The 23,925-nt window shown below is 40.6% G+C and overlaps 1 protein-coding gene across 1 annotated transcript in view; it reads right to left on the bottom strand.

Moving 5' to 3' along the window:
• ric1 (RIC1 homolog, RAB6A GEF complex partner 1) overlaps nt 1-23,925 on the bottom strand; it is a 162,658-nt gene that overhangs the window by 125,809 nt on the left and 12,924 nt on the right. Inside the window, exon 2 of the mRNA XM_048528358.2 lies at nt 5,910-6,017. Within this exon, the coding sequence (XP_048384315.1) occupies nt 5,910-6,017 (108 nt within the window). The remainder of the gene's footprint in view (nt 1-5,909; nt 6,018-23,925) is intronic.

The following is a 23,925-nucleotide window of genomic DNA, read 5'->3' as shown; positions in this document are numbered from 1 at the left end:
GTCTGCGGGTTTGATGGTGAGGTTGGGGTTGGAGTGGAGGGAGCGGAGGGCTGCCCGTTCTGCAGGGGAGAGGTTGGAGTGGGTGAGAGGGGTGGAGAGGTTGAGGCGGTTAATGTCTCGACGGCAGTTTGAAATGAAGAGGTCGAGGGAAGGTAGGAGGCCTGGGGGTGGTGTCCAGGAGGAGGACTTGTGTTGGAAGCGGGAGAAGGGGTCAGTGGAGGGAGGGTCAGGTCCCGGCTCCACACTGCCCTCCAACCCCACCACACCCGGCACCTTCCCCTGCAACCACAGGAAATGCTACACTTGCCCCCACACCTCCTCCCTCACCCCTATCCCAGGCCCCAAGATGACTTTCCATATTAAGCAGAGGTTCACCTGCACTTCTGCCAATGTGGTATACTGCATCCATTGTGCCCGGTGTGGCTTCCTCTACATTGGGGAAACCAAGCGGAGTCTTGGCGAACGCTTTGCAGAACACCTCCGCTCGGTTCGCAATAAACAACTGCACCTCCCAGTCGCAAACCCTTTCCACTCCCCCTCCCATTCTTTAGATGACATGTCCATCATGGGCCTCCTGCAGTGCCACAATGATGCCACCCGAAGGTTGCAGGAACAGCAACTCATATTCCGCTTGGGAACCCTGCAGCCCAATGGCATCAATGTGGACTTCACCAGCTTCAAAATCTCCCCTTCCCCCACCGCATCCCAAAACCAGCCCAGTTCGTCCCCTCCCCCCACTGCACCACACAACCAGCCCAGCTCTTCCCCTCTACCCACTGCATCCCAAAACCAGTCCAACCCGTCTCTGCCTCCCTAACCTGTTCTTCCTCTCACCCATCCCTTCCTCCCACCCCAAGCTGCACCTCCAACTCCTACCTACTAACCTCATCCCACCTCCTTGACCTGTCCGTCTTCCCTGGACTGACCTATCCCCTCGCTACCTCCCACCTACACTTTCCTCTCCACCTATCTTCTTTTCCCTCCATCTTCGGTCCGCCTTCCCCTCTCTCCCTATTTATTCCAGAACCCCCACCCCATCCCCCTCTCTGATGAAGGGTCTAGGCCCGAAACGTCAGCTTTTGTGCTCCTGAGGTGCTGCTGGGCCTGCTGTGTTCATCCAGCCTCACACTTTATTATCACTGATTCTACCCATGTCACATCCAAGACATACTGCCAGGAAACTACCAGACACACCCTAGAAATTCACAACCTTTACGACAGGTGCTTGTCTCTCTGTCTCCATTCATGTTGAGATTAAAACTACACTGCCTTTGCTAAATTGCTGCCAAACTTCAGCATTTATACAACACTTCTGAGCTATTACCTGATGGCCTATGAGACCACTATCTCTGTTTTACGTCCTCAGCTTATTATGGATCAGACCAGATTCCCTCAAAACATTAAGTAGGTAGCTAAGCCCTTTTTCTTATTTTAAAAGGTAAATATAAAGTGTCTCAGATGCAATGCGATTGATTAAACTACTTGATGTTAAGCAAAGTACAATTTAAATACTGTAGTTCATATACAACGAAAAAACAATTAAAAATAATGATATTGAAAACTTAACAGAATAATAGACACAGTAACAATTATTAATTGACTGCCCAAATATAGTAGCATCCCATAAACATATCCCTTGGCAAAAAGGCAAATTCAGATACAGATTCTCAAATGCAGTTCTTCAAAAACAGAAAGAAAACAAAAATCAAGAGAAGATTCAAAGCGAAAAGCAATTAAGGGACATTCACTGAAGCTAGCTGGCTGGGAAGTCAGCAGCAGCAGCTGGCGAAGAGAGCAGGCCAGTGAGGCAGCAACAGCAGCCTAGCAATTGGAACAACGCCTGCACCTTTGTGGAGATGGGACTTGGAACTCTGAGTTATGGACTTTTTTTTCCTTGCTTTCCTTTTGGCTCTGCTTTTGTGATCAAGTGGGCACCAGCAAATGGTGACTGTGCACTGTTGTGTTCCTATACCTAGTACGTGTCAGACCGACAGAAAAAATAAATACCTTCCGATATTACTGGGGAAAAAAAACAAAACCCATAAATCTGGATCTGACAGCGCAGGCTGTTTAAAAAAAAAGAAAATCCTCCCAAGCTGCTTATTCAAGTCATCTTCAGGAGGCCAGTCTGATGCCTCTGTACTTTTATTTGAAGAGAGGTTGTAAGGCAAAATAACCTCCTAAAGTAACAGCTTTATCAAAGTTCCACTAATAAAGTTTCCAACGGGTGTTTTCCCACACTACATCCTCCTTCACCACAGCAGCGATTGTTTCTAAATCAGTAATGCTACCACACTTTTGCTGTTTTCATTATTTCTCTCATAAACTCTATAACCAGGTACATTTAATTCTCAGTCTTGGCCATCCTGCAACTATGTCTCTGTAATGACTAATATATCAGTTTCCAGTTTGAATCTGTGCTTGTAGCTCATTTAATTTGTTCATTACATTCCATGCATTTGGCTGTACGTGTTATCCTGTCCTTCAGCTTCTTTTCATTATTTCCCTCTCCTGTCATCATCACTACACTTTTTGAAGTTCCGCCTTGCTCACTAATCTTGACCTGTTCATCCTATTGACACCCACCCTCCCCTCTCATGCTGACCTGCTGCTCCATTTCCCACTGCTCTGCCACAACTAGCTTGTGAAAGATAGTAACCACAGCACCAAACGGTGGTAATAACACTGCCATTTTTTCAATGATGCTACATTGTTTATTTGCCCCAGAACAGGAACTGCAAGATAAATGGACACAAGAAAGTGTGGCAATTGCTCTTTGCAACCGAAGAATCTTTGCGGATTTAAACTCCAGAGGATTGCTTTAAGTGAAGCACGACAGACTGATGGTACCCATACTCTCAAAACAAAACTGACTTCAAATCAGCTCTGGCCAATCATCTAGACTCGAAACTAGCTTGCTCTCTCTCCATGGAAGCTGCCTGGCCCACTGTGATCTCTTATCATTTGTTGTTTTCTCCCAAAAACAAATCTCCATTTCCAGAAAGAAAGGAATAGGACAAAGGCAGAATTAACTTTCATTCTATGGTTTACGGGCCTGGCCAGCAAATTTAGTCTTCCTACAGTAATGCATAGCAACAGCAAAAGGATAACAAAATTTTTTTTTGGGGGGGGGGGGTGCGATAGAGTAGGTTGAACAAGAGGAAAATCCAAAATTCCAGTTTTCCAGACTCATTATTAAAATAGCAATGTGGTCCAGCCAACTAGCTAACTAAAAACAAATCTGCATCCATTACTGCTCTATTTACTGCTTTATTAACAGTTTTTTTTAAAGCAAGCAAAAGCAATAATGCGATGCATTGCTCTTGGGCACCACATTGAAAACTTGACTAGCTTATCAACAGGAAGCATGTACTTTGGGATCGTCAAAACAAAAGCATCACAATTCTAAGGAACAATGTTATGCTAAAATTGACGAAATACAATAATACTAGACGCAAGATATCAGAGTTATTAGTTTTGTACGCAACTGTGAACATTGAAAAGGATCTCAAATATAAAGCCAGGAGTTGCAAAAAGTTGAATCCAAAAAATTTCAAATTTAAATAAATATTGAATTCATATCACTTTATTAACAATGCAGTTTGAAAAATTAATCAAGTCATGTAAAATCGTTGAGTCAGAGACAGCACAGAAACAGACCCTTCAGTCCAACTCATCCGTGCCTATCAGATACTCTAAATTAATTTAGTCCCATTGGCCAGTATTTGGCCCATATCCCTTTAAACCCTTGATATCCACATACTCATCCAGGCGTCTTTTAAATGGTGTAATTGTACCAGCTTCCGCTGGAAATCTTTCCCCTCTCACCTTAAGCCTATGCCCTCTAGTTTTAGTCTCCCCGAACCTGGGGAAAGGACCTTGACTATTCATCTTATCCATGCCCCTCATGATTTTACATAACATCTATAAGATCACTAATTTGATTAAATGACTAGCACCAAAAAAGTCTCTCAAAAGCAAAACCTTCAATATTTACAATAATCTCAGCAGAATGCTGACTCAATTATGAACAAGAGTTGATGCACCTGTGTTACAACAATCAAAATGGCAGAATCTAAAACTTCCTTTAAGCCCACAAGAAATGCTCCACAGAAGGAACAAACATTGGAACTAAGAAACATGCGTCATTGAGGAAGATTTTACATTCCAGAATTACAAAGTCACAAGAAAATTATGAGCTTTTCATTTTAATCAAGCAACAAATTCTTAAATTTTGATTGGACTGCAAAAATCAAAGCAGTATCTAAAAGGGAAGTGAGAAAAGTCAAAGGGGAATTATCTAATGACGTGGTCTGACTCATCAGTAGTTTGTTTTCTTGACCCGAAATCACTTCTCTACGAAAAGCAAACCAAACTGAGTTTCAGCATGAAATTGCAAAAGAAAAAGTTCAGAAAAAGACAACTAACATTGCCATCTGCAGCAACAACAGAATGAAAAATGGTCATGGTCAAATAGTGGTAGACAAAGGCATAAATTTTCAAAAACATCTAGGATTTCCAACCTTTAACTGTGAGTGGCAATTTACCAGAATGGGTAGATGATCGCCCAGCCAACTCAGGACCATTAGCGTGTGCACAAGTGATGCACGTACAGTGCCTTGGCTATCATTCTACCATAGTGGGCTCTACGGACGTTCCCACTAATCAGAATGACTCTAGATCAGCGTCATGATGACAGATATTAATATTAGGGCCAGTGGTAATCACCTTGACACACTGATCATCCTGAGAAACACAGCTCATGGCATGGCAGTGGTGGTGGCAGGGGTGCATGTAGGTAAAAGACACAAAACATGCAAAAGGGGTCAGCTTCTCTATTCTACCACTGCCATTTCAAACTTACTCATGCCTTTCACCACTCCAATCCCTAACCATAACATCCTCTCTTTTTCCCACCTCTTCTCTTTTTTACCCCTCCTTAATAGAGTAAATGCTTTAGGTTCCATCAAAAAGACAATCACCTGAAACACTTAATTCTTTCTTCCTTCACTGAGCAAGTCCAACAGCATCAGTAATGAGAAATTTCTACTGATATTTAAATCAATAACATTTACAAAGTGTAAGTAAATGTAATGTAATAACCCATTACTGAGCATCATGTTATAGTACTCTACGCATTCAATATCACTATCTTCAGGAATACATCAGTAAACCACCCAAAATTGATCATAGGACATAATCCAGCACAGCACTAATACAATACTGCTTTGCCATAAGTCCCCATCCTTTGTGAAAGCAAAGCTCTATGTAAACATGAAGATGAAACATGATATGCCCTGTCATCTCTCCTCCAACCAATACTGACCTGAACCAAATCCATCTATTCCGTTGCACAAAGCACATCTCATGTAAAACCTAGTAGATACGTATGCCAACATAACAGTGAATACAATATTAAATCAACTCATTGCATGCAGGTTCATTGAAAATTTTAAACTATTAGATATAGTATAAATGGAAGCCTTTGTTCTATTCTCCCATTTGAAGAACCTCTTACAGTGTTAATCTTTATTCAGCAATTAAGTTGGTTCACTCGTGCAACCAATATACATTCATTGCCAAACTTGGCAGCATCTCTATTTAACAGGAACCAGTGTTATTTTATTTGTTGGATGACTTATAAGGTTTCGGAAGACTGTATTTTGATCCTCATTTTCCTCTTTTCTCATTCTAAAATTTTTGGTCAAAAAGGAGCTGCAGTTTGAAAAACTGACGTTGTGGAAAACCTTGATAGAAGTACTTTAAGTTGGTAAATTAGTTCAATAACAAAAGCAACACCAAGCACTTATGCAAAATATTTAATGCCAAAAACATCTTAAAGGTTCTTCATAAAGTCTCCCTGCTAACATATAATATTGCTAAGGACTAGCTTCAGTCTCATATCTTACCGCAACTGCGAACATGCTGCTGTCAGGCTTCCATTCTGTCTTTTCGTACGATCCAAACTGTGAAGCCGCCTTTGCAGATTCCTTGTAGCTAACAATTAAAACACTGGGCTAGCAAAAGGAAACAAAAAACAGTTCAGTCAAAATGGTATTGAATTTGTTTATTCTGCAATAAACTAAGGATTCTGAACTGCCACAACTACTGTTATGTTTTGGCTTTGTTTATTAGCATGTCAACTTCACATTACAGCTATATAGCATTACTTAAATCAGAAGACAGTGATTGAACATGCCGTTCTAAAAAGTACTCATTAGTCCATCCAATCAGGTATACACTCTCCATCCCTGCTGTATTAAAACTAGTCCAGTGTTAACTTTGATACTAATCATCCTGCTTGAAATCCTTTAATTTCATTGCATACTGAAGATTAAAATCAGCATCACAGCTGTGAACCAGCCTGCAAGACATCAAATAATGCTTGAACAGAGAATACAAACTGACAGTGATCCATAGTGCATATTTGTTTGAAAATTAGACTGCGCAATTTTTTGAGAATTGTTGTTCTGACATGCTCGGAAGCCATATGGGTTAACATGAACGGTTTCTGCAAAGAGTATGCAATCCGCAACAAGTGACAGAATTGGGAACTGTGCAGTATATCAAAGAGAAAAGGTTATTTTAATCCACAAATAAACTGGCAAAAATCAAATTGGTATTAATGATTTGGACAAGGAGTACACAGAATATTTTTGAGATAGCTTCTGAGAGCAGCACAGTCAAAGAGCAAGTTATATTAGATTTGGTACAATGTGCTATAACAGGATTAATCAGGACCATAGAGTAAAGGCAATCCTAGGCAGCTGTATCAGCTATATGATCAATTTCTACATCCAGTTCAAAAGGGAGAAGCCCTGCAAAGTCTAATATTTTAAATATAAATAGGGACAACCATGTGCGCATGAAAGCGGAGCAAGAAGTGAACTAGTATTCTAGACTAGGTGATAAGATGCAGTGCCAGATATTTATGGAAATATTTCAGAGTATTCAGAATAAATGTATTTGTACTATTGAAAACATTCTAAAAGGGAGGGCCCACCATTCATAATTAGCTAAAATAGTTGTGAAAAGCATTAAAAAGTAAGGAAAAGGGATAAAACTGCGTAGTGGCAGGTAGCATGTTAGGTGATTGGTTAGAGTATACAGAATGGCAGAGAACAACTAAAAGGATAATAAAGGAGGAAGAAATGATGAGAGGACACGAGCTATCAAGGTAACAGGTCCCCACAAGTATTTGGAAAGGAACAATGTAAAGTGTTGGTTCTCTAAAGGTAAAGTGATGAAAGAAAATATTCATTCAATCTACATCATAGAGGATGCAAAGACATTATCATAATAGCTGTTAATTAGGTGAAAGGGAGAATATATCTTGGTGAAATCACAAGTAGTACTAAGCAAACTTAAGCAATGGATCCGACAATTCTTTAGGTCCTCAAGGACTTTACCCTAGATCTTGAGGTAGCTAGTGTGGTAGGGGATGCATTGCTCTTAATTTTCTGAAATTCCCTAAATTCAAGAAAGTTTCAATTCAGACCGGAAAGTAAATTTTAAAAAAACCCAAATCGGGGAGGAAAGGAAGCAGAAAATACAAAAATAAGAGAGATTCAGCTGTCCAAAAGTATGTTGTGAAAAGGTATTAGAATTGATTATTCAAGCGGTCATAGACAGCCACTTAGACAAACACAAGGCAATTGGGAAGAATCAGCACAATTTTATGAAAGGGTGATCGTACCTTAACTAAGGTACTACCTCAAAGGCTATTTCAAAAAAATGAATGCACATAAGATCATGAGAAATAGTAACAGGAGTAGGCCATTCAGCTTTTGAGCTTGCTCCACCATTCAATCGGATTATAGGTGATCTGACATTCCTCATTTCCACTTTTCTGCCTTTTCTCTGTAACGTTTGATGCCCCTACTGATCAAGAATCCACCTTAGCCTTAAATACAACGACTCAAACCCTACAAGTTCTCTGTGGCAAGGAGTAAGAAGTCTCCAGCCGAAGAATAAATGTCTCTTTATCACAGGATTAAAATTGGCATCCCTTCATTCTAAGGCTATGTCTGCTGATTCTAGCCTCTCCTGTGTGAGGAGAAACACCATTCAACATTTACACTGTCAAGTACCTTAAGAATCCGAAACGTTTCAATGAGATCACTTTACATTCTAAACTCAGTGAATAGAGTCGCAAAGTGATCAGCCTGCCTGTAAGACAATCTCTCCATATCAGGGATCATCCTAAAGATGAACTGCCTCCAAATGAAAAACTACCTACCGTAGTCCAAATATAGTCTGATTAGCACTTTCTAGAGTTTTAGAAAGGCTTCCTTACTCATTCTTCAACCTTCTCCAAAGAGCAAATGTTCCATCAGTCTTCCTGATTAGCACCTCACCTGTATGCTAGCTTTCTAAGCACAAGTACCTCCAAGTCTCTTTCTGTTGTTGCTTTCTGCAGTTTTTCTCCACTTAAATAACTGTTCTTTTGTTCTCCCTTGCAAAAATCAATTTCATATTTTCTCACATTATAATCTATTTGCCCACATTTTGCCCAGTGACTTGAAATTGTCAGCTGGAGTATAACGTGGGAAAATTCGTTTGTTCAATTTGCCAGGAAGAATTATGAAGCAGAGTTTTCATTAAATGGAGAATGACTGTGGAATTCCAAGGCACAGAGGGATCTACGTTCTAGTGTACATATCATAAGACGTTAGTGTGAATATACAATAAAATCAAGGAGGCTAATGAATTTGCCAAAGCTATCTCATGTTCCCTTTTTGCACTCCTGATTTTCCCCCTTAAATATACTCCTACTGCCTTTATACTTTCCTCGGGACTCATTTGATCCCCGCTGTTTATACTTTATGTACACTTCCTCATTTCTCTTGACCAAAATCTGAATTTCTGTAGTCATCCAGCATCGCCTACACCTATGAGCCTTGCCTTTCACCCTGGGAGGAACATAGTGTCTAGACACTATCTCATTTTCCACCTACCAGCCATCCTTTTACCTGTGAATATCCAACACACCCCTCCCCCATAAACCTTTGAAAGTTCTTGCCTAATACTGTCAAAATTGGCCTTCCTCCAATTTAGAACTTTAACTTTTAGATCTGGTCTATTCTTTTCCATCACTGGTTTGAGTCTAATAGAATTATGGTCACTGGCACCGAAGTGCTCCCCCTCTGACATTTCTGTCACCTGCCTTGCCTTATTTTCTAAGAGTAGATCAAATTTTGCACCTTCTCTAGTAGGTACATCCACATACTAAAATCAGAAAATTTTCTTGTACACATTTAACAAATAGCTCTCCATCCGAGGAGTTGGGAGGTCACGTTGCAGCTGTACAGGACATTGGTTAGGGCACTTTAGGAATACCACAATCAATTCTAGTCTCCCTGCTGTAACAGTGATATTATGAAACTTGAGAGGGTTCAGAAAAGATTTACAAGGATATCACCGGGTTAGGGAGTCTCAGCTATGGAGAGAGGCTGAATAGGCTGGGTCTACTTTCCCCGGAGTGTCAATTGCTAGGTCAAAATGGGAGGTATGGTAGGTGCAGGCAAGTTGGACTGAAGGGTCTGTTTCCCTGCTGCATGCCTATGACTTTACTTTTGATCTTAATAGATATGCATCCTTTGTGCATTCAAGGGAGGTGGAAAAATAAAGATTATTCAGATTTTCGTCCTGCAGTGCCTCTATGTTCACAAGTTAGTACTCCAATAATTATATTGCAAAGAATAAACACGTCAAGCAGTTAAAATGAGATAAAAGTTACTCAATTTGATAGCCTAACTGATACATCGATGAAGATCTGAGATGCCCACCGAAGTAGTAATATTATCTGGAATACAGTTGGATATACTGGGAGTAGAATTGAACCACACCACAACTTGCATTTTTACATTATCCTTAAATGGACAGTAGTGCCCAAAGGAGCTCCACAGAGATGTAGGAAAAGAAAATTGTTGGGACTACTAATTGAGAAGCCCAGGCTAATATTCTAGGGATATGGGTTCATATTCCACTTCAGCAGATAGTGAAATTAAAAGCTAGTCCAATGGCAATCATGTAACCTTTGCTGATTGCTTTAGAAAGCCACCTGCTTCATCAACGTCTTTAAGAGAAGGAAATGTTCATCCTGACCTAGTCTGACCTACATGCATTGCAGACCCACATAGTTGTTGTTTATTCCTATTTGCCCTTTAAATGGCTTTGACAGTCTATCATTTCAAGGACGACTAGGAGTGGGCTAAAAAAATACGAGCACTGACAGCACCACCCATATCCTACACAAGCTGGATTTAAGGAGATCTTACAGAGTTATGGAAGAGAACAAGCAAGAGGTTTAAGCAAGGCACTCAAATGAAAAATAGAAAATATTAGTGGATGCAAAGTAGACAACCACACACAAATCTCAAAATCAATGAGCACATTAGCACTAGTTTTCATTTTCTGTGCTTTATCACTCTATGACCTACACTAATGTGATACTGGTTTACAAACACTCCAGAGAAATATGCATACAATCCAGGCTGGATTCATCACAGTACTGACAGCACTACACTGTCAGTGCTGCGAACCTATCAACTCTCTGAGCTTAAATAATCTCAAAATGATAACCAAAATAAGACATTTCTCAAGTGTCCTGACCAACATTTAACTATCAACAAATACCAGAACAGATGGCCACCCATTTATTTCACTGTTGTATGCAAAAGACCATGTTTTCTCACAATTAAACTTCAAAAGCATTTAATTGGATGCAAAATTGCCTTGAAGACATGAAAGGTGTCATATAAATGTAATTTTTTTTATTGTTATGAAAGTAACTGCAAACCCAGACCTCAACTTAGCATAACGCATCCAGGTGCACTTAAGAAATGCAAACTTTGCACTGTTATAGCATCTAATAAGTTCTCAGGACATCACTAAGGGTTTCACATAACAGGAAACAAGTTTACTGAACAGGAATAGACAAAAAGATTTCTCAAAGGAAAAGCATTCCAGGAACAGTAGTAGAGGCAAAGTTTGAAAAGTTGTTGGATTCTGTGATTGGGGTGAGAAAATTGACTTCTAAGCGGTCTTATATGGGGCAAATTGTGTTGTTCCCCTATACTGTCTGGTCAGGGAAATAGCCTAAGCTCTTTAATAATAGTTCCTCTATTCAAGCATGCGACGTAATCATAAAAGGAAGTAGATCATCAACAAAAAAAAAACAAACACCCAAGTGGGGTCAGTCTCAAAACTAAGTTTATCATATTACTTTGTTTCTCCCAATGTTAAACGTTCTTACCAAAAGCGTGAAATAGTACAACAAATTCTGTAACATGAACACTGGAATAAACACAAAATGAACAAAAATGCCAGTCATCCATATCCCAAAAAGAATTTCTTCCTGAGATTCAGGCACTACCTCCATTAACAAGGGTTCTTTATTTCAGGTGGTCATTACACCTGGTATAGTAAGTTCCTCAAATTTGGTCAGTGATCAAGGACAGCAGGGTGTGACTGCAAGTGAGGCAGGTACAGTGATCTTGTATCCAGGAACAGAGAAGCCTCAGTTCTTGACCTTGTCCAAAAAGTGGGAGGTACTTGCTCCCTGTGTGGGTGAGGAACAGGGTTATAGGGAAAAATCAGCCACAAGATGATGGCGCCATGGTACAGGAGGCCATTAAGGAGGGGGAGCAAAAAGACAAGTGGCAGTTGTAGTGGATTCTATAATTAGGGGGACAGCATCCTTGTAAGAGTCCTAAATGGTATGTTGCCTGCCCAATGCCAGGGTGATGGACATCTCTGATTGCTTTAAAGGATACTGGAGAGGGAGGGGTAGGGGTAGGGTCCAGTGCTGTAGTCCATGTCAGGACAAACAGCATAGGGGTCCTCTTTCCCATCCTTGCCTGTTTGGGGATTAGCAGGAACTAGGAACTAAATTGGAGAGCAAGTCATGAAGGGTTATAATCTCTGAATTACTACCTGATGCAAGAATAAGGGAAGTGGTGCGGGAAAGACAGGTTCCAATTCATAGGTACTGGCATCAGTACTGGAACAGGAAGGATCTGTACCATTGGGACAGTCTCCACCTGAACCAAACTAGAATCAAAATTCTAGCAAAAAGCACAAATACAACTGCATGGAAAAGTATGAAAAAAATTGAAGAAAGAAAGAAAGGAGAACTCAGGAGCGGTTATTAAAGTTTCCATAATTGAGAAAAGGACTGTTTGGAAAGGGTTAGGAATCTAACTTCAAGCACATCGGATAAAGGGACCATAAATACAGGACTGAAGATGTTGTATTTGAATGCATACAATAAGTGAAATAAGCTTTTGACAAGAATTGAAATTAGCAGCTATGGTGTGGTGGCATCAGAGACTTGGCTGCAAGATGATCAGAACTGGTAGCTAGGTGGACGAATGGCCTGCTTCCATTCTGTAGGATTCTATGGATACACATCCTATTGAAAAGACAGGCAGGTGGACAGCAAGGTGGTCAGATGATGTAGAATCTGTGTGGGTACAGGTGAGGAACCGCAAAAAGGTTAAAACAACATAATGGGAGGCATGTACAGGCCTCCAAACAGCAGTTAGAGAGTGTGCGGCATAAGATACACCAGGAGATAGAAAAGGTAAGTCAAGTAAGGCAAGGTTACAGTGATCATGGGAGTGGATCGCCAGAAAAGGAACTTGTGGAATGTCTACAAGATGTTTTTTTGGAGCAGCTTTTGGTGGAGCCCACTACGGAACAGGCAATTCTGGATTTAGTGATGTACAATGGAGGCAGAATTGATAAGGCAACTTAAGGTGAAGGAACCCTTAGCAGGCAGTGGTCATAATATGATTGCATTTACTCTGCAATTTGAGGACAGTGAAGCTGGAATCAGAATGTAATGGTTTTACTGTTGAATAAAGATAACTACAGAGGGAGGCGCCTGCCAGAACTGACTGGGAGAGGAGCCTAGCAGCAAAGACAGTGGAACAGCAATGGTAGGAATTTCTGGAAGTAATTCAGAAGACGCAGCAAAAATTCGTCCCTAGGACAAAGAAGCATACTAAATGGAGGACGAGGCAACCATGGCTCACAAGGGAAGTCAGGGACAGCATAAAAGCAAAAGAGAAAGCATATAATGTCGCAAAGGGCAGTGGGAGGCCAGGGGATTGGGAAGCCTACAAAGACCAAAGACCAGAGGGCAACTAAAACAGGAAATAAGGAGGAAAAAATTAAAAGGTAAGTGAGCCAGTAATATAAAAGAAGATTGCAAGATTTTCTTTAGATATATAAGAGGGCAAGAGAGGACATTGGGCTGTTGGAAAGTGATCCTGGAGTAGTAGTAACGGAGAACAAAAATGACGGAAGAACTGAACAAGGACTTTGTTTCAGTCTTCATAGTGGAAGACACGAGTAACACCCCAAAAACTCAACACAGTCGTCGGAGGATGGGGGTAGCAGAGATCAGCACGTTGGCCATCAGCAAGGAGAAGATCCGAGAAAAACCAGAAGGTCTGAAGATAGATAAATCACCTAGACCAGATGGACTACAACCCAGAGTTCTGAAGGAGGTAGCTGAAGGCATAATGAAGGTGGTAATGGCAATCTTTCAGGAATCACTGGAGTCATGGAAGATCCTAAATGACTGACAACCCTGTCCCGTTTAAGGAGGGAGTGAGGCAAAAGACAGGAAATTACAGACCAAGATAACAAGGTATAGAGGTGGATGAACACAGCAGGCCAAGCAGCAGAGGAGCAGGAAGGCTGACGTTTTAGGCCTAGATCCTTCTTCAGAAACGAAGCCGTGTTCATCCAGCTCTGCACCTTGTTATCTCAGATTCTCCAGCATCTGCAGTTCCTATCTCTGAAACAAATTACAGACCAATTTGCCTGATCCTGGTTGTTGGTAAGATTCGAGTCCATTATGAAGGATGAGATTTATGAATACTTGGAAATACACGGTAAAATAGGGCAAAGTCAGCATGGTTTCATCAAGACGAGGTCATGCCTGATAAATCTGTTAGAATTCTTTGAGGAAGTAGCAAGCAGATTAGACAGAGGAGAGCCAATGGGTGTTACTTACTTTGACATCCAGAAGGCTTTTGACAAAGTGCTGCACAGGAGACTACTGAGTAAGACAAGACACAAGGTACGAGCACAGACAGAAGATTGGCGGTCTAGCAGAAAACTGAGTGGGGATCAAAGAATCTCAGGAAGGCAGCTGGTGACAAGTGGTGTTCCACAAGGGTCATTGTTGGGACCACAACTTTCCACTTTATACATTAATGATCTAGATGAAGGAACTGAGGGCATTCTGGCCAAGTTTGCAGACGATATAAGATAGCGAAGGGACATGTAGTATTGAGGAGACGGATTTAGACAGGTTGGGAGAGTGCGCAAAATGAAAGATGGAATACCAAGTGAGGAAGTGTGAGGTCATGCATTTTGGCAGAAAGAATAGACACAGACTATTTTCTAAATGGGGAGAAAAATCAAATCTGAAGTGTACAGGTCTTGGGACTCCTAACCTAAGATTCTCTTAAGGTTAACTTGGAGGTTGAGTTGGTGGTTAGGGCGATCAATCAATGCCAGCATTGCATTTGGAGGACTAGAATATAAAAACAGGGACGTACTTCTGAGGCTTTAAAAGGCTCTGGTCAGACGACATTTAGAATATTAAGAATGATTTTGGGCTCCACATTTTCAGGAAGGGTGTACTGGCTCTGGAGCAAGTACAGAGAAGGTTCTTAACATATCAAGAATATTTAAGGAGTCTGGGTCCATATTCAATGGCATTTAGAAGGATGAGGGAGGGATCTAATTGAAACTTACAAAATACTGAAAAGCCTGGATAGAGTGAACATTGGGAAGATGTTTCTATTACCAGGACAGACTAGGACCCAAGGGCACAGCCTTATATATAGGGAAGACCCTTTAGAATGGAGATCAGGGGAAACTTCTTCAGCCCGAGAATGATGAATCTATGGAATTCATTACAACAGAAAGCTGTTGAGGCCAGGTCATTAAATATATTTAAGACAGAGGTGGACAGGTTCTTGATTATTAAGCAGATCAAAGGTTACAGCGAGAAGCAGGAAAATGGGGTTAAGAAATTTATCAACCATGATTCAATGGTGGAGCAGACCCAAGGCACTGAATGGCCTAATTTCTTCTCATGGATTCTCATACAGTCACCACAGAAAACACATCTAGACAGGGGAACAATACATTTGCTGGAAATTCGGAAATCCAAACTCTTTAGAATAAATTCTTTTTGGTGGGTCAGATTTTACTAGGATTTAAGTTTTCCCAACTATTTGCATATTAAATCTCAAAATAAAAAGGCAAGATCTCAAAATCTGACTCTTTTTAAAACTACCTCACAAACTTCTTAGCTGCTGGTGGAAATTTAATGACCAACAAGGAGGCAGCACTGCAAAATGTTTTGGCGTAAATTTGATTGTCAGGCATTAACTGCAATGGCTACAGGATACAATAAAGACAATATGCTTTCACATGGCCACCGCAGTCAACTGTTTGACAAAAATATTCAAGTTCATTGCGTATCACTTGCAATACCAAAGTACTTTGTCAAGTGACATAATGTTAAAGCTTAAAATGATCTTAAGACAAAAAGTTAAAAGCTACATGATTTTCAACTTTTACTTTAAGCCATTATACATGCACAAAATGCCATAACATGCTTTACTAGAAGGCTGTCAAACAAAGAATTGATGCCTTCATCTCCTTACGTAATTTGACAAGTACAAGGACTTTAGTTGAAGAAGAAAAATGTTATATAAAAACATCTTAAATGACCCTATTGTGGAGCAAATAAAGCAAGGAATAACAAATAGAAGCACAATGTGTCAAAATTGGGAGGGTTGAAGAAAATGTTTACAGGGTTGGGGATTGTTGCAGGGTATGGGATCATGGAAGACTCTAAATACGGGTAGGAATTTTAAAAATCAAGATACAGTGACAATCCAAAAAACTCTCTCACACCTCTAAGGCTTACATTCACTCAAGTACTTCAGAGTTTGATATATTTCTATATTTACAATATTCACTAGATATAACTTCATTGACATATTTGAATGCCGCAAGGTTCTTCAAAAGGAACAAGTTTTTAAAAATATTTTTAATATAGATTTCAGCTAACCCTAGCATTATTCTCCACTTTTGTAAATATTTGCCATCAAATATAATGTGTGGCATTTGGAATACATTCCCATTCATAACATGCATTGAGGACTCATGTCTGGATGATTGCAAGAAACGGTTCATCTGAAGTAAAGAGGATACCCGAACCTGTTCATTCTTAAATGAAAGAAGAGTGTGGGGGCGCATTAAAATAATAGGGAACTATTTTGAAAACGCTTCTTCAAAGTCCTATGGTTTGAACTGTGATAATGGGAACTGCAGATGCTGGAGAATCCAAGATAATAAAATGTGAGGCTGGATGAACACAGCAGTCCCAGCAGCATCTCAGGGGCACAAAAGCTGACGTTTCGGGCCTAGACCCTTCATCAGAGAGGGGGATGGGGTGGGGGTTCTGGAATAAATAGGGAGAGGGGGGGAAGGAGGACCGAAGATGGAGGGAAAAGAAGATAGGTGGAGAGCAGAATATAGATGGGGAGGTAGGGAGGGGATAGGTCAGTCCAGGGAAGACGGACAGGTCAAGGAAGTGGGATGAGGTTAGTAGGTAGGAGTTGGAGATGTGGCTTGGGGTGGGTGGAAGGGATGGGTGAGAGGAAGAACAGGTTAGGGAGGCAGAGACAGGTTGGACTGGTTTTGGGATGCAGTGGGTGGAGGGGAAGAGCTGGGCTGGTTGTGTGGTGCAGTGGGGGGAGGGGACGAACTGGACTGGTTTCGAGATGCGGTGGGGGAAGAGGAGATTTTGAAGCTGGTGAAGTCCACATTGATACCATTGGGCTGCAGGGTTCCCAAGCGGAATAGGAGTTGCTGTTCCTGCAACCTTCGGGTGGCATCATTGTGGCACTGCAGGAGACCCATGATGGACATGTCATCTAAAGAATGGGAGGGGGGAGTGGAAATGGTTTGCGACTGGGAGGTGCAGTTGTTTATTGCGAACCGAGCGGAGGTGTTCTGCAAAGCGGTCCCCAAGCCTCCGCTTGGTTTCCCCAATGTAGAGGTAGCCACACCGGGTACAATGGATGCAGTATACCACATTGGCAGATGTTTGAACTACTTGCTTATCCACTGGAAATCACATTTTCAGGTTTATGTCTGTCAGTAAGTCCTGATTGAGATTTTATTTGGAATTCAGCTGGGAAAACAGCATGCAGAGAAAGAGAGATGCTAGCTCGCCCATCCTCTGATTTTCTTAGCATTAGGTCCCAAGGAAAACCAGGGAAACTGAAGTGTTAAAACAGAAGCAGCTTTGCAATTGTGGTGTTGAATCTGCAAGCAGGAAGATTAGAAAGCTGTTTGTCTCTCCAAAATAACTGATGTCATCATTACATCATGCGACTGAACTCTTGAAATGACAGTCCGCCATACTTACAAAAATATACAATATCAAAAGGAACCCCTGAGGGTCCAGTGTAATTTAGTTCTTCTCCTGAAAAACCTACGGAAAAAAAAAGAGTTCTTCCCAAAACAAGCTGCGTCTGTAAAAGGTCCCCATTACAGCTGCCTGGGTTTAGAGACACTTGACTACATATGTCATCTTGAAAATTTTCACTATGTTAGTTTTGACCTCCAATTATTGGCTAGGATTTTTTCCTTAAAATCAACTTCTACAGGGTAAGTTCTTCACTTTAATTGGTGCGTGTGAGATTATTTAGATGAATAGATGCTCCAGGTTTCAAAGCATATTAATCAGTCTTACATCTTTGCCAAAACAGGCACCTTTTATAATAATACTGCGGAGCTGCAGGAACACAGCAGGCCAGGCAACATCAGAGGAGCAGAGATGTTGATATTTCAGGTTGGGACCCTGAAGGGTCAAAGTCAACTTCGCTGCTCCTCTGATGCTGCCTGACCTGCTACGTTCCTCCAGCTTCAAGCTGCATTGTCTCCAACTCCAGCATCTGCAGTTCTTGCTACCTCAAACCTTTTGTAACAGTTTAACAACTTTGTAATTTGTTTAAATTTGGCTGATGAATCTTTTTATTCTAAACCCAAGGTTGACATAGCATACAACTGGCTATAACCGGTAACTGGGTAAAATAGCTGCTTCCAAGCTGAAATTGCCAAAACACAATTTCTATGGGGCATTTACTGCTATGATAAATTGATCTTCTTCTTGATGACAGGTCATTTATTTCGTAGATATTAAATTAAAAGAGAACATCCCCTTTAACAACTGTAGGTTCAATCTAAAATTATTAAAGTCCTGCAGATGCACATTATGTGACCACTTGAATTTAGTTGTGAAGTATTTTACAAGTCATTGTAATTCCAGTCCTTTACTGTGCTACAAAATAACACTGTCAGGTATTTTCACAGAATCCATATAGTGTGGAAACAGGCCACTTGGCCGAATGAGTCCAATACTGACCTTCTGCAAAAGCATCCCACCCAGACTCACTCCCCTATTCTATCCCAATAATCTTGCACTCCGCACAATTAACCCATCTAACCTACACATCCCTGGACACTGTGGGCAATTTGGCATGGCCAATTCACCTAAACGTCTTTGGACTGTGGGAGGAAACTGGTGCATCTGGAGGAAACACAGTGCGCATACTTCACACAGGCAGTCAGAAGAGGCTGGAATTCAACCTGAGGCCCTGGTGCTGTGAGGCAGCAATGCTAACAACTAAACATTCTAATATCTGAGATTATACAACTGATCCAATTTTACAGATTAATATTTGAAAAGAGTGCTTAGAGCTTTAACAACAACTTTTGACATCTTTGAAAATATACGTAACAGTCCTTCTGATTCTGAAACCAGGAAAAAAAGAAAATTGCCCTGTAAACTAAATAAATCCACAGGCATCTAGCATTGGAATGGAAAGAATTGAATCCAGGCAATTGTGGAAACTAAGTTAATCTCAGCAACACAGCCCAAACTTGGATCAAAACAATTTCCACTGCTCTTATTTATGCCAGTGAGAATATGCTGCTAATTCATGACCCTTTTGTGTCAGACAAAAAAAATTATAGAATACTGACTCAAGCCATTATAATGCCAAAAGTGAATTTAAGGATAGTTAACTTAATTTCGTGTTTAAATTTTAGTTTTTGACTCATCATTTGAAATTTGAATGAAGAAAATAAATAATCTTTTTATTTGTACAGTTAACATTTCTATCTTAAAAGTCAATGTGATGGAAAAAACATACACCACCACTGTTTAAAACATTTCAACGCCAATATAATGAAATCCAAAAAGATTGAGGAAAAGACTTCGCAAATAAAAGGTGATTGAAGATATTTTACATTCGACAAATAGTCTTTAGGACTATGCTTCCCAACCTTTTCCTAGAGAGACCACATTTTCATGCCTCAGGATAAGGTACAGGAGTCAGTGAATGAAGCGCAGTTGGAATTGTAGTAGTAGCTCAGAAGCTCATCTCCCTTTCTCCCATTTCCTCTTCCACACTTCTGCCACCCACTCCATACCAACCACCCTCATCCACATCTACCCTTTCACCCGTCTCCTTTTCTCTCCCCTTGCCCCTTCTGACCGAGCCACCATCACTGCCTTCCCACTCCCTCCTACGCCTCAAGAGTTTGGTCATCTGATCCAATATGTTGTGTGATTTGGCGTCATGCTTTACTTGAGAATGATGTGAAATACCTTTACAATACAACGCATGCAGTTCAGAAATTGAGAAAAGCAGGCTATAATAGACATTTTGACTTAGATATATTCATTGTTTGCCATGATTGGTTTGCTAGTTCTCAGATGTTTCATTACCCTACTGAGTAACATCTTCGGTGCAACCACCAATGAAGTGCTGTGTTTTCCTGCCTGGTATTTAAACATCGGGGTCCGTTGGAATTGGTTACCTCATTGCGGTTTTTCTTCACAGTGGTGTAATATAGGGTTTAATTCTACATGTTTATTGATGGCCTTCTTGGCGGCCAACGAAGCCTCTAGAAATTCCTGTGCTTGAGTTCGGCCTGTCCTAGGATCCTGATGTTGTCCCAACCAAAACTGGTAGTTCTCCTTCTCCATGTGAATGGAGACGAGTCAGTACTGGTTCACATCTTTTTATTGGTAGTTGGTGTTCATGTAGTCTTATGGCCAGTCTCCTTCCTGTCTGTCCAATGTAATGTTTGTCTTAGTCTTTGCATGGGAAGAAAAACCAGAAATGAGTAGCCAATTCCAGTGGACCCCAGAGTTTAATTACCAGATGGGAAAACACAACGGCACTTCATTGGAGGCTGCAGTGACAATGTTAGCCAGTAGGCAAATGAAACGTCTGCGAACTAATGAACCAACTGGTCAAGCGAACCGACCAACCACAGCATCCACAAACTGGGCTACAAATCTACTCAAGAACCTTAGATATTCATTATTGCTTAGTGTTCATAGTTGAAGTGTGATTTTTGTCCAACCAAGCTACTCAAATAACAAGGAAGCAATACACACAATAGGAATTTAAAGCAAAAAATCTCAAAGGAACAAGCTTCTTGAATCTCAAGGCAGAACCATGGCTTTCCAAATGTCATTCATGTTCTGGTACACTTGGCATCCTCAAAAGATATGGAAATTTAATGAACAGAAGCTAAAACACACTTAACTAAAGCACTCAGAGCACAGTCTTCATGCTCGGTAGCAGTAGAGAAGGAGCTGGAGCCAGTCTTGTTCTGTACTTCATTTCAAATTACATCAGTTTAGAAAATTCTAAATAACTAGAATCACATTGTTAATTCATGCAAGATAAAAAAAATCACCTGCTGAATCCAAAGCACTGTGTCCTAAATATTAAAATGTTCATACCAGCAAACAGTGTGTATTCCTGATGCCCTCAGGTCAAAAGTACACTGCAGACAATCTTTGTTTCAATAAAAAGGAAAGTGGAGTGGAGGCAAAGGAAACAATTAATTGCATATTAGCTAATGGGCAGGAAACAGCAAGTGGGGATATGGAAACAAAAATTGCTGGAAAAGCTCAGCAGGTCTGACAGCATGTGAAGAAAAAAAAAAGAGTTAATGTTTCAGGTCCAGTGACTCTTCCTCAGAACTCAGTGAGGATATGGATTCTTTTCAAGTTGCCAACCTGTAACCAAGGTTCCACAGGGATCAGTACTGGGACCAAAAAACTTTTGCAGTATATAGTGAGGATTTGAAGGAAGAAAACAAGATGTACTGTAGCCAAATTTGCAGGCGACAGAAGTAGGTGGAAAAGCAAATTGAGAGAGAAATATAAAGCATTGGTAGGTTAAGTAAGGGGGCAAAAAGTTGGCAAATACAATATAATGTGGAAAAATGTGAAACTGTTTCTTTTTGAAGAGCATAATATTTACAATGATAAGGTATTATTTATGTAGAGAAAAACTACAGAAAGCTGCAACACAAGGATTTTGAGGTACTGTGCATGAAACACAAAACTAGTATCCCAGATGTGGCAGGTAATCGGTAAGACTAGTGGAATGTTGGCCCTTATTTTAAGGGCATTTGAGTATGAGAAAGGAAATCTTACTGCAACTTACAAGGTGCTGGCAAGACCACATCTGGACTACTGAGCACAGTTTTGGTCCCTTATTTAAGGAAGGATATCATTTCACTGGAGGCAATTCAGACAAGGTTCACTCGGATGATTCCTGGTATAGAGACTGTCTTACGAGCAACGGCTAAACAGGTTAGAACGCTACATATTTTAGAATACTGACAGTCAATCTCATTGAAACATGTAGGATTCTTAAGGGGCTTGACAAGGAAAATACTGAAGAAAGACGCTCCCTCACGGAGAAGCAATGACCAGAAGACATGGCTTCAGAGTACGAGGTAACAACTTAAGACTGAGATGAGGAAGAAATTCTTGAGGCTGTGTCTTTTGAATTCCTTGCCACAGAGTGTGGTGGCAGCAGAGTCCTTTTGTATAATCAATGATGAGATGGATAAATTCTTGATCAGTTCAGGAATCATGAGTTACAGGAAAGAGGCAGGAAAGAGAATACAAGGAATTTTGGACCAGTCATGATTTTATTCAAATGGTACAGTAGGTTTGAGGGGCCGAACAACCTCCTCCTGTTCCTATTTCTTGATTCATATGACAAAAACCTAGACCATTCTGAAACCTGGGTACTTCCATAATGTTGGTATGGAATGATATATCAGCTCAACTTCTGTACAAACACACCACAAAGCAGGCACGAGAAGACAATATGCACCAGAAGAAGACTTAGTCAATGCTGCCTACTCAGTCATGTAAAGCCCTTATAATGTGCTTATAATGATTTAATTTTATTTTATAATTTTAATATTATTTACAATATTACAACCCCAAAGTTAAAAATAAACATCACTTATTGGCAACGTCAGCAACTTCTACACATGCAAAAATTCCTCAGAGTCTAACAACTTTAGTCCAGATGTGAGACAGGGAGGACATGGAATAAGCAGCATCAATATATTGATTAATTTGTATTCCTTTCTTTAAAAAAGGTCTTAGTCATTGCGGAGTGCACAGCTAAGTGGGAGTGCTAGCTTACAGCATAAAAGCTGAGCTCAACATTCATTTTGAAGTGTATTTTGGTTTACGATGAACTTTCAGCAGATCACATGGAGATAATTATGCTGCAATCAATGGTATAGATAGTACTTTAGGCTTGACACATTGGACAAAAATTCAAAATCCATTATGGACATTGGCAAATGGTTTAAAGAGGCAGAACAACATGTCTAGCCCCAAAACACTCACCACTGTTATCCACTTAACAATTATTTAGGTCAGCCTTTGTTCTTTCTCCAGTTGCCGTATTTTCTCTGATTATGCCATGGTGCAATACTGTTCCAACTTTTGACCGATACCAGAGATGGAGGAATGATAACATAGTACAGAGGCTTCAACTTCACAATATATTCGTTTCATCGTTCAAGCACAGACAGACAGTTCAATCCCAGACTCTGGCGACTGTCTGTGTGGAGTTTGCACATTCTCCCCGTGTCTGCATGTGTTTCATCCAGGTGCTCCGGTTTCCTCCCACAGTCCAAAGATGTGCAGGCTAGGTGGATTGGCCATGCTAAATTGCCCGTAGTGTTCAGGGGTGTGCGGATTATAGGTGAATGGGTCTGGGTGGGATGCTTCAAGGGGCGGTGTGGACTTGTTGGGCCGAGTGGCCTGTTTCCACACTGAGGGAATCTAATCTAATCTAGACCGGTTTCTTAATTCCTGAACAACCACCCAAGTTATTTGCTAAACTACAAGTTGAGTTACCGTGGGCAGAAATCAAAAAGTCGGTTCCACAACACTGCCAAATTCATAAATATGAAGTGGTTGCAGTCATCCACCCAAATTTTCCACCAATGCAGAACTCAGGAACATGGTCTCAAGGCTCTGTAGATGCTTCTTTAAGTAGGTAATCACTGACACAATCACATACAGAGAATTTTTCAACTTAACAGTTTAAAGAAATACTACCCATCACGGTGACTCAGACATCTAGAATTATTTTTCAAAGCCTCCGTGGAAAAACTAGTCTAATCATAAAAGCGTGAATGCCTCTGAAAACTAATTCTAATATAAAGCTAATTAAAACCTATTATTTTTATCTACTAATCAAAAGTATGTAAGACTCTTACACAGCAGTCCAATTTAAAGTATCCAACAAAATGGTACACAAGTAGTTAGGCTATAAGACACTGCAGCAGAATTAGGCCATTCAGCCCATCGATTTGCAAGCTTGATCCGGCAACGAATGACTAAAGCACTCGCTTGCTTTAACCATTTAAATAAGCATTCCTTGCACACAAATGGAATGGAGACGAAAGCCATACTGAAGGAAACAGCCAGAATGAAAGGGACTAATAATTTAACTGAAAACTATGTCAAAG

The sequence above is a fragment of the Stegostoma tigrinum genome, chromosome 3, assembly GCF_030684315.1.
Source record: "Stegostoma tigrinum isolate sSteTig4 chromosome 3, sSteTig4.hap1, whole genome shotgun sequence".
Taxonomy (NCBI): domain Eukaryota; kingdom Metazoa; phylum Chordata; class Chondrichthyes; order Orectolobiformes; family Stegostomatidae; genus Stegostoma; species Stegostoma tigrinum.
This window is presented reverse-complemented; position numbering and strand designations above follow the sequence as displayed.